This window comes from Otolemur garnettii, unplaced genomic scaffold (genome assembly GCF_000181295.1).
Source record: "Otolemur garnettii isolate 467f Iridium unplaced genomic scaffold, OtoGar3 scaffold00067, whole genome shotgun sequence".
NCBI lineage: Eukaryota > Metazoa > Chordata > Mammalia > Primates > Galagidae > Otolemur > Otolemur garnettii.
In genome coordinates, this window is record NW_003852462.1 from 7,127,119 (window position 1) to 7,141,662 (window position 14,544).

General features: G+C 39.1%; 1 protein-coding gene across 3 annotated transcripts in view; it reads left to right on the forward strand.

Annotated features, from left to right (window-relative positions):
- KIF1B (kinesin family member 1B) overlaps window positions 1-14,544 on the forward strand; it is a 161,503-nt gene that overhangs the window by 67,481 nt on the left and 79,478 nt on the right. For 2 of the 3 annotated variants that reach the window (XM_023515228.1, XM_012807292.2), the window contains exons 15-20: window positions 1,117-1,192; window positions 4,141-4,220; window positions 4,620-4,726; window positions 5,524-5,607; window positions 5,824-6,004; window positions 6,126-6,198. In XM_023515228.1, coding sequence (XP_023370996.1) covers window positions 1,117-1,192; window positions 4,141-4,220; window positions 4,620-4,726; window positions 5,524-5,607; window positions 5,824-6,004; window positions 6,126-6,198 — 601 coding nt within the window. Of the gene's footprint in view, window positions 1-1,116; window positions 1,193-4,140; window positions 4,221-4,619; window positions 4,727-5,523; window positions 5,608-5,823; window positions 6,005-6,125; window positions 6,199-12,082; window positions 14,277-14,544 lie in introns of those variants that run through there. The other variant, XM_012807291.2, reaches the window with a different exon arrangement.

Consider the following 14,544-nt stretch of genomic DNA (forward strand, 5'->3'; position numbering starts at 1 on the left):
GGTGTATGTGGCTGGCGCCTTAGCCACTTGAGCCACAGGCGCCGAGCCCACAATTAGAATTTCTTTAGAGATTTTAAGCTAGAATTATTGAGCCAGAATGAAGACATGCATGAGACATTTGAGGAATTCATATTTATAGACCATATTCCATAAAGCAAAATTACTTTCTGATTGCTTTACTCTGAAGAAATGGTTTTTGGTTTTTTTGTTTTTTGTTTTTTTTTAATTAGTCAAGATCTTGCTCTATTTCCCAGATCTAGCCATCATTCTTTTTTTTTTTTTTTGAGACAGTCTCAAGCTGTTGCTCTGGATAGAGTGCTGTGGCATCAAAGCTCACAGCAACCTCTAACTCCTGGGATCAAGCGAGTCTCTTGCCTCAGCCTCCCAAATAGCTGGGTCCACAGGTGCCCACCACAATGCCTGGCTATTTTTTGGTTGTAGCCGTTATTGTTGTTTGACAGCCCGGGCTGGATTCAAACCCGCCACCTTAGGTGTATGTGGCTGGCACCTTAGCCACTTAAGCTATAGGTGCTGAGCCATAGCCATCATTCTTTATAGCTCTCTATAACCTTAAACTCCTGGGCTCAAGTGATCTTCTTGCCCCAGCTTCCCAAGTAGGTGGAACTACAGACTCGTACCACCATAGTCAGCTAATTTTTTCTATTTTTTATAGAGACAAGGTCTCACTGTATTGCCCAGGCTAGTCTCGAACTCCTGGCCTGAAGTGATCCTCCCATCTTGGCCTCCCAAAGTTCTAGGATTATAGGCATGAGCCATCACATCTGGCCTAAGAAGTAGTTCTTTGAGTTGGATATATGTTTTTAGAAATATCTTCTTTTTTCTATTAATAGACATATTTATGAATTATTGTCTGTCTTTAGAGTCACATGAAACAAGTTATAGTTTTATCCAACATAGCATAATTATTTTGAATGTTCATTTCTCTTAAAAATAATTTTGTATTAACGATGAGATGACATTATTTCACATTTGTATCACTGACTTTAGATTTGGCCTACTGTTTTGCTTTGCATGCTTTATTTTCCAGTTCATGTTAGACTGGTTTAGTTGACATGTTGGTATTGATATTATTCTGAGGTATTTGTTTTTTTCTAGAGAGGCCTTGTTGGCTGAAATGGGAGTTGCCATTCGAGAAGATGGAGGAACCCTAGGGGTTTTCTCACCTAAAAAGGTAAGGAAGCGTGCTGTGAAACCCAACCAAAGGGAGACTTTTTTTTGTCTTAGTCACTGGGGTACTTTGTGTCTTTTGAGGGGACCCCTTTGACCTCCTTTTTTTTTTTTTGCTTTTGAGACCTAGTATCACTTTGTCATCCTTTTTTTTTGGCTGGGACTGGGCTTGAACCCGCCACCCCCAGCATATGGGACTGCTGCCCTACCCTTTTGAGCCCCACTTTGTCGTCCTTGGTAGGGTGTCTTGGTGTTACAGCTCACAGCAACCTCACACTCGGGCTCACGTGATCCTCTTGCCTCAGCCTCCCAAGTAGCTGGGACTCTGGGCACCCACCACAACACCTGGCTATTTTTAGAGACAAGGTCTCACTCCTGCTCAGGCTAGTCTTGAAGCCGTGAGCTCAGGCGGTCCTCCCGCCTTGGCTTCCCAGAGGGCTGGGATTACAGGTGTGAGCCACCAAGCCCAGCCTCCCTCCATTTTTTCTTTTAAACAAATCTTGGTACTTGGCTTATTTCAGATATTTCTGTTTTCACCTTACAGTGTCTGGTCTTACAGTATTAAGGCAGCATATTTCTAAAATGCTCATCCTGTTTACTGTTTACTAAACAAAAAACTTAAGGCAGTAAATGTGTAACTTTGGGCCATCATTCAGTTTGTTTAGTCATCTCTGTTGTCGTCGTAAATGCCCAACCTAACCCAGTGTTCCTCGCTTCAGTTTTGGCTTCTCTTTCTATGTGGTTTTCTCACAGAAGTCATTTATCTTGCTTTATAACTTTTTGGAACCAATTTCAGCTGTTCAGGTTTGTGTAGAATGTGCTGCTTCCATTATAGACATCCAGTGTACTGAGCACAGCAGTTCCTTTCCTTACCCTTCTAGACACCTCTGCTCCCATCTCAGTTTATTGTTTAAAAAATGACTCCAGTAGTTGCCCTCCTACTTACATAGTTGTAGTTGTAAAGTAGTTAGATGCCTTTTAGCTATTTAGAATAGTAAGGTTTTCTTGTTTTGTTTTGTTTTTTAGGTTGCAAGTTGGTTATTGTGGGATACTAGGAAACTATTAGTAGATGATTATTTTGTGTGTTTATTTACATGACATAATAGAACGTATATTGATATATAAAGCACGTATTTTATACCACTATTAGATGGTCCTTCATTTCGAATGGCGTCAGATTGGCCACTTGATGTTGGAGACTTAAACATCTGCATGTACTAAGTTCTGATGGCCTCTCTAGATTAGGATATAAGGGATGATGAGTTTTGAATTGTTAACTTTTATTTTATGTAGTTTGAAACATTCCTGTGGTTGTTGGTAGAAATATTTTGGTTAGTTGGCTGTATAACATTTTTATAAATTCTATTGTGATAATTTCAACCGAAAAGATTAATTCAAAGACCTCATAGATATATATTGTAATACTTGTACACTAAGTATTTTTTATGTTTATATTATGAAAGGGCAGTGATTTTTAGTTTAATCATTTTTCCTTCAGTAAGACATGTATTTTACTAGATGTTACCTATGATTGTAGAGAATTTAGCAATTATAGTTTTGATAGAATTTAAATTGTGCTTCGGTATATAAAGGTATTTCATAGCATCTTTTAGTGTTGAAAATTGTTGAGAATTTTTTTATAAGAACTTGTGAAAATATGATACGTTACACGAATCATAAATGACTTGAACATAAACAGCGTGTAATTCCAAACTGAGACCTCTACTTCCAAAGCTTTTTCTTACTTTAATTTTTCCCATCGTGCTTTAACTTCCTAGGCTTCCTTAGGAGAGGAAGGGGTATACCAGTGACCACATCCAAACAGTTTTAGAACCTGTTCCTGAGGTCACCATTAAGATGGACACTAGAGTGTTGCCCACAGAGGGTTTTGATTTTCTCAAACTAGTCAAGTTCATAAATTGCAGAGGTGGATGCTAGTTGAGAAGATGTCGAGGTTTTTCTAATTTCTTTTCAGTCTTCCTTTGTAGTACTTTTTCTTAACCCCTCATCTGACTTTTGTTTCATTTTTCCATATTTGCTGGCACTATCTTGAGTAGATTTTGGCCCCGAGACCGTGTGACTTATTTTTGGATTCCAGTGGGGTATTTTCACCAAAGAAGGTTGGTTTTTAAAAAAGATTTTAGAAATATTAGAGTTAGATGAAGAAGATTTTAGAAGATGTTTATATTATTGAGTATCAGTCATTTTAATTTCTTTTAATTAGATAAAGACTAATAAACTCAAGGCAATAACTGGGACCCTGGAAGAACTCATGGAAATTGTAGAGGAAAAATGGCAGAGGGTGTGGGGACACTGTAATAAAAGTAAATGAAAAATTAAATCTTTCTTGAGCCCAGGCATTTATAAAAATGTAACTGATACAGAGAATCAGCCTATCTTAATTTTTTCCTTTGTGCTTTGACTTTGTCAAGAATTGGATCTTGTTCTTTATCATATTTTATTTTTATTTATTTATTTTTGAGACAGAGTCTCACTATGTTGCCCTTGGTAGAATGCCCGTGGCGTCACAGCTCACAGCAGCCTCCAACTCTTGAGCTTAAGCAATTCTCTTGTCTCAGCCTCCCAAGTAGCTGGGACTACAGACGCCCACCACAACGCCCAGCTTTTTTGGTTGTAGTTGTCATTGTTATTTGGCAGGCTTGGCCTGGGCTCGAACCCACCACCATTGGTGTATGTGACTGGCACCCTAGCCACTAAGCTACAGGCGCTGAGCCATCATATTTTATATTTAAATGGAACGTATTGGTGAAGGTTAGGGTGGCCTGAAGAGAACGTTTTCTCTTTGCTGTGGATTTGCAACTGGAAATGAAAGAGATCCCTCTTCAGGCAGTGTAGGGAGTTGGAGAAGCCTGACCTTGCGTAAGCCCCTGTTGTTGCCGCAGTCCTCTCACAGTGCCTTGCTCTGAATTCCTAATCTGTAACCTTTTTCAGACCCCACACCTTGTTAACCTCAATGAAGACCCACTGATGTCTGAGTGCCTGCTTTATTACATCAAAGATGGAATCACAAGGTACATTTCTTGTTTTGGTTACTTAATTTTTTTTTTTTTTTAGTCAGCTGAGCTAGGTAATGCACTTTTTCTCTATAATACCTTCAATAAATTTTTTCCTTTTAACAACTTAAACGAATTCATTAGGAAGTTTATTTTACTGGTGTCTTTTTATATTGCTGTATGAGTTATGTTGGCAAATCATTTCTTCCTTGGCTTTTTATTCTGATGTAGGGAGGCTGTTCATATATGAGAACAGGATTTGCAGTTGAAAGCTTCTGAGACAAAAAGGCAATACCTTTTTTGTACATACCAAAGGATATTCTTTGAGAAAAAGAGGTCCATTGGGAGAAAGAGGCCCATTGTTTATGGTGGTTTTGTGTCTGAGTTTCCCTGGGAAATGCTTTCTCCCGTGTTCAGGGTTGGCCAGGCAGATGCTGAGCGGCGCCAGGACATAGTGCTGAGTGGGGCTCACATTAAAGAGGAGCATTGTGTCTTCCGCAGCGAGAGGAGCAACAGTGGGGAAGGTAAGAGGCCCTGGGTTGAGCTTGTCCAACCACCTGTTCATTTGTATATGAGAAATCCTTCGCTCTTGGTATTCCTTGTCTCTGTCAGTGGTACTTTTCTCGTACAATCTGATATTGAAAAATGAAGAAACCTGGGCTGCTTATAAATGCAGGGATGACATAGCTACTTTACATGAAAATAGCCTGGACAAAAGGAGCCCTTTTGTTGCTGCCAACAACCGAGCAGGACATAGGCAATTAGGCTTGGTCTTGAATGTTAATTATTTAATAGAAAAGAAAGAAAAGAACAAATATCCTTGGTAATAGGCGATTCAAAGCACCCCAAGTCTAAACCCAGTAGAGCTGATTTTTATTTGAAAGGGAAGGAAAAGTAAATCTTGATCTTTGCCCAGATTATTAATGACACAATAATCTAATGGTCTAATTATACTTGTGCAGTATAATTAATTCCTTCCTTAATCAAAATATTAGCGTTATCAGTTTCTTGTTATTATTTGTATCTCATACTTGAGAGATTTCTGATGGTTTATAGTTTATTGGTCCAGTTGTCAGATATCACCAAAGCTAGTAATTATGACCTCCTTCTGAGGTTTCTCAAGTTCAGTTAAATATTTCTATCTGAGCCATAATCCCAAATAGCCTCTTATATTGGAACTGATGCCTAAAAATGTATTGCTTCAGTCACGTGATTGACTGAAGGAATTTAGTCCAGTTACCATGAATCCTGATTTTCAGCTGCTTTCCGTTATTTGACTCCAGTGATTTGTGATAATAACATTAGTTTGTGTTCCTCTTAGTTATCGTGACTCTAGAGCCCTGTGAGCGCTCAGAAACCTATGTAAATGGCAAGAGGGTGGCCCAGCCTGTTCAGCTGCGCTCAGGTGAGACTGGGAGAGCTTGGTGTCTTCAGCAGTGTACACGGGTCTTGTGTGTTCTTAACTCTTTGTTTAGAGCCTGAAGTGAGAGTCAGCATTAGCATTTTTGTTCTTAGAAAACATCTAGAGTTGTCTTTTTTGCATTAGGGAGAATAAGGTTACTACACCAGATACCACAGATTTAAAAATGATTCCTTAATCTTTTTCTGTGTTTTGTGCTAGGAAACCGTATCATTATGGGTAAAAACCATGTTTTCCGTTTTAACCACCCTGAGCAAGCACGAGCTGAGCGGGAAAAGACTCCTTCTGCTGAAACCCCCTCTGAGCCTGTGGACTGGACTTTTGCTCAGAGAGAGCTTCTGGAAAAACAAGGAATTGATATGAAACAAGAGATGGAGAAAAGGTAATAACACAAATATTCTGTGACCCACATGCCGCCTCTTGTTGTAAACAGACAGCAGCTTTCGTGAAGTGGCTCAGTGACTTCACACAGTTTATTCTTTTTTTTCTTCTTCTTCTTCTAGGCTACAGGAAATGGAAATATTATACAAAAAAGAGAAGGAAGAAGCAGATCTTCTTTTGGAGCAGCAGAGACTGGTAGGAGTCCATCCTGAATCTGCTAACTGTTAGGAAGGGCAGCTTATTCCCATACCTTCCCTGGTGCACAGATGGTCACACCGAAATCGCTTCTCTCACTGATACCACACACTATTCTTTCATTTCCTTAATGGAGAAAGAACTTAAGTTTCTTGGCAGCCTTAGCTGGAAAAACTGTCCATAGAGGTTCTATTTTGTCCCTTTTGTGTCTTAAGGTCAAATCCTCACACCCAATACCTTTTGAGAAAATAGAGCTTTTCTGGTAGCCTTTGCCTCTTGATAAGTGGTTTTGGAATTTATATCAGTGATGATTCTTTTAATGATAATTACTCTGGATATTGAATTTGGTGGGAGTTTGCCTTGGTTTTGTTTCTGATCACCTGATAGTACTAATTCTCTGCTCTTGGGCTGACTTGGGGATTGTTCTTGTGCTGGGGGATTTTTTTTAAGTTAAACTGTGTCTAAAAGTGTTGCTGCACAGTTGCATGTGTTAATCCTTCTCTGTTCCCCTGCATGGAGTCTGAATTCTCAACAAGGTTCTCAGTGGCATGTGTGGGGGCATTGGGAGCAGGGGCTGCATAGCCAGCGCAGAGGGAGAGGAGGCCTGCTTCTTCTGGGTCAAGAGGGGGTTTGGGTGAGCAGCTGGAAGGGTCAGTGTAAGGTCCCGCTATGATTCTCATGGCTTTAGCATATTATGATGTTAATTGATTTCCCACATTTATTAGAAACTGAATCTCATGAATTAGTAAGTTGATCTGTTAGGTTTTTATTTTTAAAACCCCCAATTTTGTTGTAAGAGGCTTCTCAACATTCAAATTGATACCTAAGAAAAAATAACTGGCTTGGCGCCCGTAGTTCAGTGAGTAGGGCAGCGGCCACATACACTGAGGCTGGCAGATTTGAACCTGGCCTGGGCCTGCTAAACAATGACAACTGCAACCAAAAAATAGCCAGGTGTTGTGGTGGGTGCCTGTAGTACCAGCTACTCAGGAGGCTGAGGCAAGAGAATCGTTTAAGCCCAAGAGTTTAAGGTTGCTGTGAACTAGGACGCCATGGCACTCTACCGTGGGCGACATAGTAAGACTCTCTCAAAAAAAGAAAACCGTAACTAACCTTTGGGTACTGTGGAAGTGGTTTAGGAAGTTCCCATCTTTTAAGATTCATGGTCTTCTTTTAAGATAAGGAGGCCTTAAGGGCCGGGCAAGATAAGGAGGCATTAAAGAGAAAGCTGGGGCACTGGCTCCTTCCCTCAGGATAAAATACAGCATGTGAATGAACTGCAGTCTTTGGGTCATACTCTGTGTTTTGGAGAAGGGGCTATTTTTAAATGGACCAGAAAAGCCAAGGACTTGAGCAAAAAAAGCAGCCTTTTCCAGGTTAGCTCAGTTCTCAGGCTCAGCTGTGGGTTCAACCAGTTAGTTTGTTACCTTGGAAATTACAGTTAAGCCCCCAAAAGAATAGATAGTAAAAATAAATCAAGTGTTTGGGGCAGGATAATAGCAGTGTTATAGAAAGTCTCTTTAGGAGGCCTGCTTGGCATTTAGTTTTTAATGAAAACAGAAAGATCTAGCCACATAGAGATTTCAGGCTTGAGAGGTTTGTGACACATGAAGGAGCCTTTTATCTTAATAATGTAGTATGATCTAATAACATGCTTCTGATAGTCTGAGATCAAACAAGGACAGGTGTAATTAAGCTCTATTTATTATTAACAGTTAGTGCCTTCTATTTGTATAGTGCTTTATAATTTACAAGGAGCTTTAACATCTGTCATTTGATCCCTGAAACAATTCTCTTAACAGGTGTGTATATAAGTTTATAGCTGAGGAAACCAAGACTTAAAAAATAGGGTCTTACTTGCTATTAAACACCTGATATCATGGGTCCAAGGCTTAACCTTGCCTTTTCTGACTGGCCTCAGTGTTGGTCGGTTGTTACAGCATTGCTTCTCAGCCACCTCAGTCTTGGTAACACGTAGACGCTGAATGTGCAGGTCTGGACGGGGATGTGAGAGTCAGCATTTCTAACGCTCCCGGGGTGCCAGTGCTGCTAGTCTGGGGACCATATTCAAGTACCTAGGTGTAACAGATAAAGGATATCTGGTATTGTCTAAAACAGGAGTTGGTGATGGTTCTGTGTCCTAAAAAGTGAATGTCTCTAAGACATACTTAGTTTCTATGGACATATAACCTCTAGATAATCAGATTCTGATGGTCGTTTGCTCTGTGTATCTGAAAGCAAACAGGATTTCAAGAGCAACTCCTTAAAGGAAGGAAGTTGCTTTCCTCCTCAAAAGTCAGCTTCCTATTACACTTAAATTTCTTGACCTCAAGAGTAACTGGTTTCTAATCCTTTAGACTGAAGAGTTATGTCAGGAGCAGTACTGAATGGAAAATAACTTTTTATTATACTGCATTGGTCAACCCACATTGACCCATTTTAAGATAAGGAGGCCTTATCTTAAATTTCTAATGCACCCTGTGAACAATCATTGAGGAAATAGAAAGCAGTTCTTTTTCAGTAAATATTTAATATTTATTTTATGTAATTATTTTTACCTAATGACACCTTAAAAAATGGATTTTACAGTAAGCTGTAATAGTGCTACTGTACTCTCTAGTCTGGGCAACAGAGCAAGATGCTGTCTCTTTAAAAAAAAAAACAAAAACAACAGAATTCAGGCTCACAAGTTTTCTAGTATGCTAGCTCCTCACATGCAGCACACTGTGTTGTTGGGGATTCCCTTCCAGTTAGTACTCTGTTACTATATACCTGGTCCTTTCTGTGCTTGCTTTTTTATACACTGTCTTAGGTATCTTCTCTCTTTTACATAAACTCTCAGTCTCTTTAGGGGGCTTACTTTGCCTCTGGGAATTTAATGAAAACAGAAGGATCATTTAGTGACATGTGAATTGGCCAGACCTCAGTAGTTTTTCCTTCCCTGTAATAAATGAATCTAAATATCTGAAAATCTTTTTTTTTTTTTTAACATAAGATAGGATTTACATGTTGGCACATAAGCTTGGCATACAAAGGTATGCACATCATGGTTAGCATGTGATAGGTTGTAAAGAGAACGCATTTTACAATGTCAATATGGTACTATTTTAGAAAGAAGGAAAATTATGGCCACTTGATTTGAGTTCTTTTTAGATTTATGTACACTCTTTCATTTATTTGTTTTATTTTAGAGTTTAAAGGTATATTCTCTCAAGTATGATATTAAACCAATGATTAATAAATTACAATGTCTATAATTTCATCTTTAAGTTTAAGAGAAAAAGATAACCAGGAAAAAAAGTAATAGTTGCCAGTTATATGGGAAGAATCAAAGGGAATTTATTTATATTCTATAAAACTCAGTTTAAATAATTACAGTTGTAAATATTTAAATTGCATGTGAACTTTATGGCCACCCTGTATATATTTAGAGGAGAAAAGATCTTTTCAGGAATCAGGCATACTTTTTTCTCTAATATTTATCACTAATTGTTTATCACTTAAGATTAGCCATTCTGATTTTTAAAACTAAAAATGAAAAGAAAATATGGTCTAGAGTCTACAAATTTAGTTTTATTTGCTTTTTGTTGCTAAGTTTTCAAATAGATAGATGTTATAAGTGGGCTCAGTATCCATTTATAGGTGAATAGAAATTATGTAAATCAGAAGCAACATCTTTAAATTCAGTGGCCAAATGATCGTCATTATTTTATTTTTTTATTTACTGGGCAACTTTCTAAGTCAGAATATTATCATTATTGTTGAGGGCTATTGTTTTGTTCCCTTGAAAGCGACTATACATCCAAATCTCAGGTCTAGAAAGCAAGATATTATTTACCAGTTTCAATTCCTTTAAAACTCCTCCTAGAGATGTTTTTGATAATCACAGACAAAAGAGAATATTAAGTAACAATATTTTCGTTTACTAGACTGTCTTGAACTACTTATCTAGTGAACATTTTCTTTTCCCAGTAACTTATTTCCTGAATATTCTTTCTAATCCTGTCCTTTATATCGAATTCTAAATCCAACATTGCTTTAATAAATATTCATGGTATCAAGCTTATGTTAATTAAGAATAATTGGATGTTATTCAAATAGCCCTTGAAACTACATTTCTGTGAAAAAATTTTTTTGATTTGCTTTTTTTAGAGACAGAGTCTCACTTTATTGCCCTTGGTAGGGTGCTGTGGCATCACAGCTCACAGCAACTTCCAGCTCTTGGGCTAAAGGCGATTCTCTTGCCTCAGCCTCCCCAGTAGCTGGAACTACAGGTGCCCACCACAACGTCCATCTATTTTTTGTTGCAGTTTGGCCAGTCTGGGTTCAAACCTGCCACCCTCTGTATATGGGGCCAGTGCCCTACTTACTGAGTCACAGGTGCCTGCCCTGTTTTTTGTTTTTTTTAAGACCGAGTTTCACTCTGTTGCCCCAGGCGAGGGTGTCCTGGCATCAGCCTAGCTCACAGCAGCCTCAGACTTCTGGGCTCAGGCTCCCCGATAGCTGGGACTACAGGCATGTGCAGTAATACCCAGCTAAGTTTTTCTATTTTTAGTAGAGATGCGGGTCTTGCTTTTGCTCAGACTGGTCTCCAGCTCCTGAGTTCAAGGGATCCCTCCTGTCTAGGAGTGGAAATTAATTTGGGTTAGGCCTCTCAAAGTGTTAAGATTACAGATGTGAACTGCAGCGCCTGGCTCTAAGTAAAGTTTTTTAAAAAAGGTAATAGTGCACAGACAGCTGGAAAGATAAGAGTTGAGACGCATTTTAAAGTGTACCTATACCCATTTTTCATAAGCAGAATATAGTCTTTGTGTTTATTGGAAGAGTGACAAGTATTTGACAAGTGTTAGTCTTCAAATGGCTAGAACAGTTATAAGCTTCTAGATAGAAGACATCTTTAAACTGAATTTGTTAAAATATTACTTGGGGAATTTTAAATTATTTGCCTAGCTTAATTTTTGTTCTGGTAATTTATTTCACAAAATTTTGGAGGTTAGGTATTTATTAGCTTAAGTGTGAAAGATAAAAATAAACCACACCCACTATAAGGATCCCTTTTTTAATGCTTCCTTGTTATCTGAATAACAAACTTGAATTGCACAGTTGAAATGGATTTAACATGACAAAAGAAAATAGCAAATCTAGTATTTGCTCATGGAAGACTAATTGCAAAACCATCGTGTCTTATAGAAAAAAAGTGATTGATAAGAGCCTCACTCGTTCTGCTGATAGACTCTTAGCACTTCTAACATCATCCCTGTTTGACTGCCTCTTTTTCTACATTCTTCTAACTTTTCTAGGGCTGCTCTTTTTAGTAAAGCTAAACAAAACTTGGCGTCCTACAGCCTTACTAACCTTTGTTAATCCGCCTGCTCGTCACATCTTTGTATGGCATCTGTGTTCACTCATGGGGAAAAAAGATTCTGGAAGAAGCAACAGCAATAACCAAGGCAAATGTTGGGAAGTGGCTGCATGGGTTGTTAGCATGTGTGGGGTCGAGGCTTTGCTTCATTTTCTTAAGGTAGTGGAGATATTATAACATACTGTTTGGCTAATTTCATGTGACCTTAGAGTGAGACACTCACTCACTCCTTTGTCAATCCTATTAAGAAATTTGGTGGCAAATTTCATCACTTAAGCCAGAAAGTGGAAATTAATTTGGGTTAGGGATAGACAAATCTTTATATTTATAGTAATCTACATATGCATATGTTTTAATAGACTTCCACTTTATTGAGGGGTATTTTTGGTTTTAGTTTTTTTTAGTTCCGTTTTTAAATTTGGTTAAGGCTTTTTTACTTGCTTTTTCTTCGATTTGATTTTCCTTTTTTACATTTTAATTTTGGTTATTTTGGGGCCATTTTTTGATTTTGTTTTTCCAAAGGACGCGGATTCTGATAGCGGGGACGATTCTGACAAGAGGTCGTGTGAAGAGAGCTGGAAACTGATTACTTCTCTCAGAGAAAAGCTACCTCCTAGCAAGTTGCAAACCATTGTTAAAAAATGTGGTCTCCCCAGCAGTGGGAAGAAACGAGAACCAATTAAAATGTATCAGATCCCCCAAAGAAGACGCCTGAGTAAAGATTCCAAATGGGTCACAATCTCAGATCTTAAAATTCAGGCTGTCAAAGAGATTTGCTATGAGGTTGCTCTCAATGACTTCAGGCACAGTCGGCAGGAGATTGAAGCTCTGGCCATTGTCAAGATGAAAGAGCTTTGTGCCATGTATGGCAAGAAAGACCCCAATGAGCGGGACTCCTGGAGGGCAGTGGCCAGGGACGTCTGGGACACTGTTGGTGTTGGAGATGAGAAGATAGAAGACGTGATGGCCAGTGGCAAAAGTGTCACCGACGTAGATGACCTGAAGGTTCATATAGATAAACTGGAAGATATTTTGCAAGAAGTTAAAAAACAAAATAACATGAAAGATGAGGAGATAAAAGTTTTAAGAAATAAAATGCTCAAAATGGAGAAGGTCTTGCCACTGATTGGATCTCAGGAACAGAAAAGCCAAGGAAGCCTCAAGACAAAGGAGCCTGTTGGAGCTGGTGTCGGTGGCCCTCCTGAGAGTGATGGAAGTAAAGGAGACCGGGGAGAACTTGGGAAGGAAGAGCGCGTTTCCCAGCTGATGAATGGGGATCCTGCTTTCAGAAGGGGACGTCTCCGTTGGATGAGGCAAGAGCAAATTCGGTTTAAGAACCTGCAACAGCAGGAGATAACAAAGCAGCTTCGGAGGCAGAACGTACCTCATAGGTTCATCCCTCCTGAGAACCGGAAGCCCCGCTTCCCCTTTAAGAGCAACCCTAAACACAGAAACTCTTGGAGTCCTGGGACACACATCATCATAACAGAAGATGAGGTCATAGAGCTTAGAATTCCAAAAGATGAAGAAGGAAGGAAAGGAAATAAAGAGGAGAGCCAAGAGAAAGGAGGGAAAGCAGCTTCGAAGGATCTCCAGTTACCATGGGGCTCTCAGGGCACACGAAGTCAAGATCACATCCAAGTTAGCAAGCAGCAAATTAATAACCAACAACAGCCACCTCAGCTACGTTGGAGAAGCAATTCTCTCAATAACGGCCAACCCAAAAGTACACGCTGCCAGGCATCTGCCTCCTCAGAATCATTAAATTCCCACAGTGGTCACCCCACTGCTGATCTGCAGACTTTTCATGCGAAACGCCACATTCATCAGCACCGTCAGTCTTACTGTAATTACAACACTGGAGGTCAGTTAGAAGCCAGTGCAGCCATTTCCTGTCAGAAGCAGACTGACAAACCCAGCCACTGTAGCCAGTTTGTGACACCTCCACGAATGAGGAGACAGTTCTCAGCTCCCAATCTCAAAACTGGTCGAGAAACCACAGTATAAATAAATGACTGGACAAACTTGAAATCATGGGGGAGGAAACAGGCAATGTTAGTTCATGATTTGTGTTGGTTCTGCCCTTGGCCTTGAGTACCTACTATTTACGTGACTGATTTTATATTATTAAGACAAAACACTGGTAAACATTGCAACACCTCCCTTTTGCTTGTGTACCATAAATGAGCAGTTTCTGGAATTTTGGAGAAAACATTGAGACCTCTTTTATTTTCTGAGACTTTCCTCCTTTCTTGGTGCCTATGTAATTAATATACTTACTTACACAGACTTGTCTCGGTGTAAGTTTGTTATGTTTTTAGAGTGCCTGTAATTAATCTGACATCCAGAAAGACCTGCCTCTTAGTTTATGCAGACATTCAAAAGGGGAATTGATATGTAGAGTTAAATGTCTATTCTCCATAAATGTTAGAAATTGGTTCAAAAATAATAACATAAAACTGTGTGGACATGGCTTTGGATTTCTCATCCATGTCTGTTCCTTTCTTTAGATATAATTGGAATTTTCATAAGCCAAAACTAAATGTCTTGACATATTTTGCAGTACACAGCTTGGCATCTTCCACAGAACCTCCACATCTTATTTTATTCTATATTTTGCATAGAACTGATTTAGTAGCTTTTTTCTTTTGAACGTATCAGAGTATGTATGAAATTTGTCGTAAGACTGAAATCTATAACTTGGCACTGTGTCTGGGTTTCTGTTTGTGGTTTGCATTTTGAAGTTTAATTTACCATTCAACACATATATGAACACAGAATGAACTGTTCACCAAAATCATGCCAACAGAAATACCAACAAAGACTTACCTAAGTGCTTCGAGCAGTGGGTCTAAGTGTATAAGGAGATTACACTTGGTGGGAGAGGGAAGAGGTGGGACATGGGAAGAAAGCTACAGCATACGGCTCAGTGCTGCTTTTTTCTAAAATTAGTGAAATAATGAAATAAAAGTAAACTTGGGGTT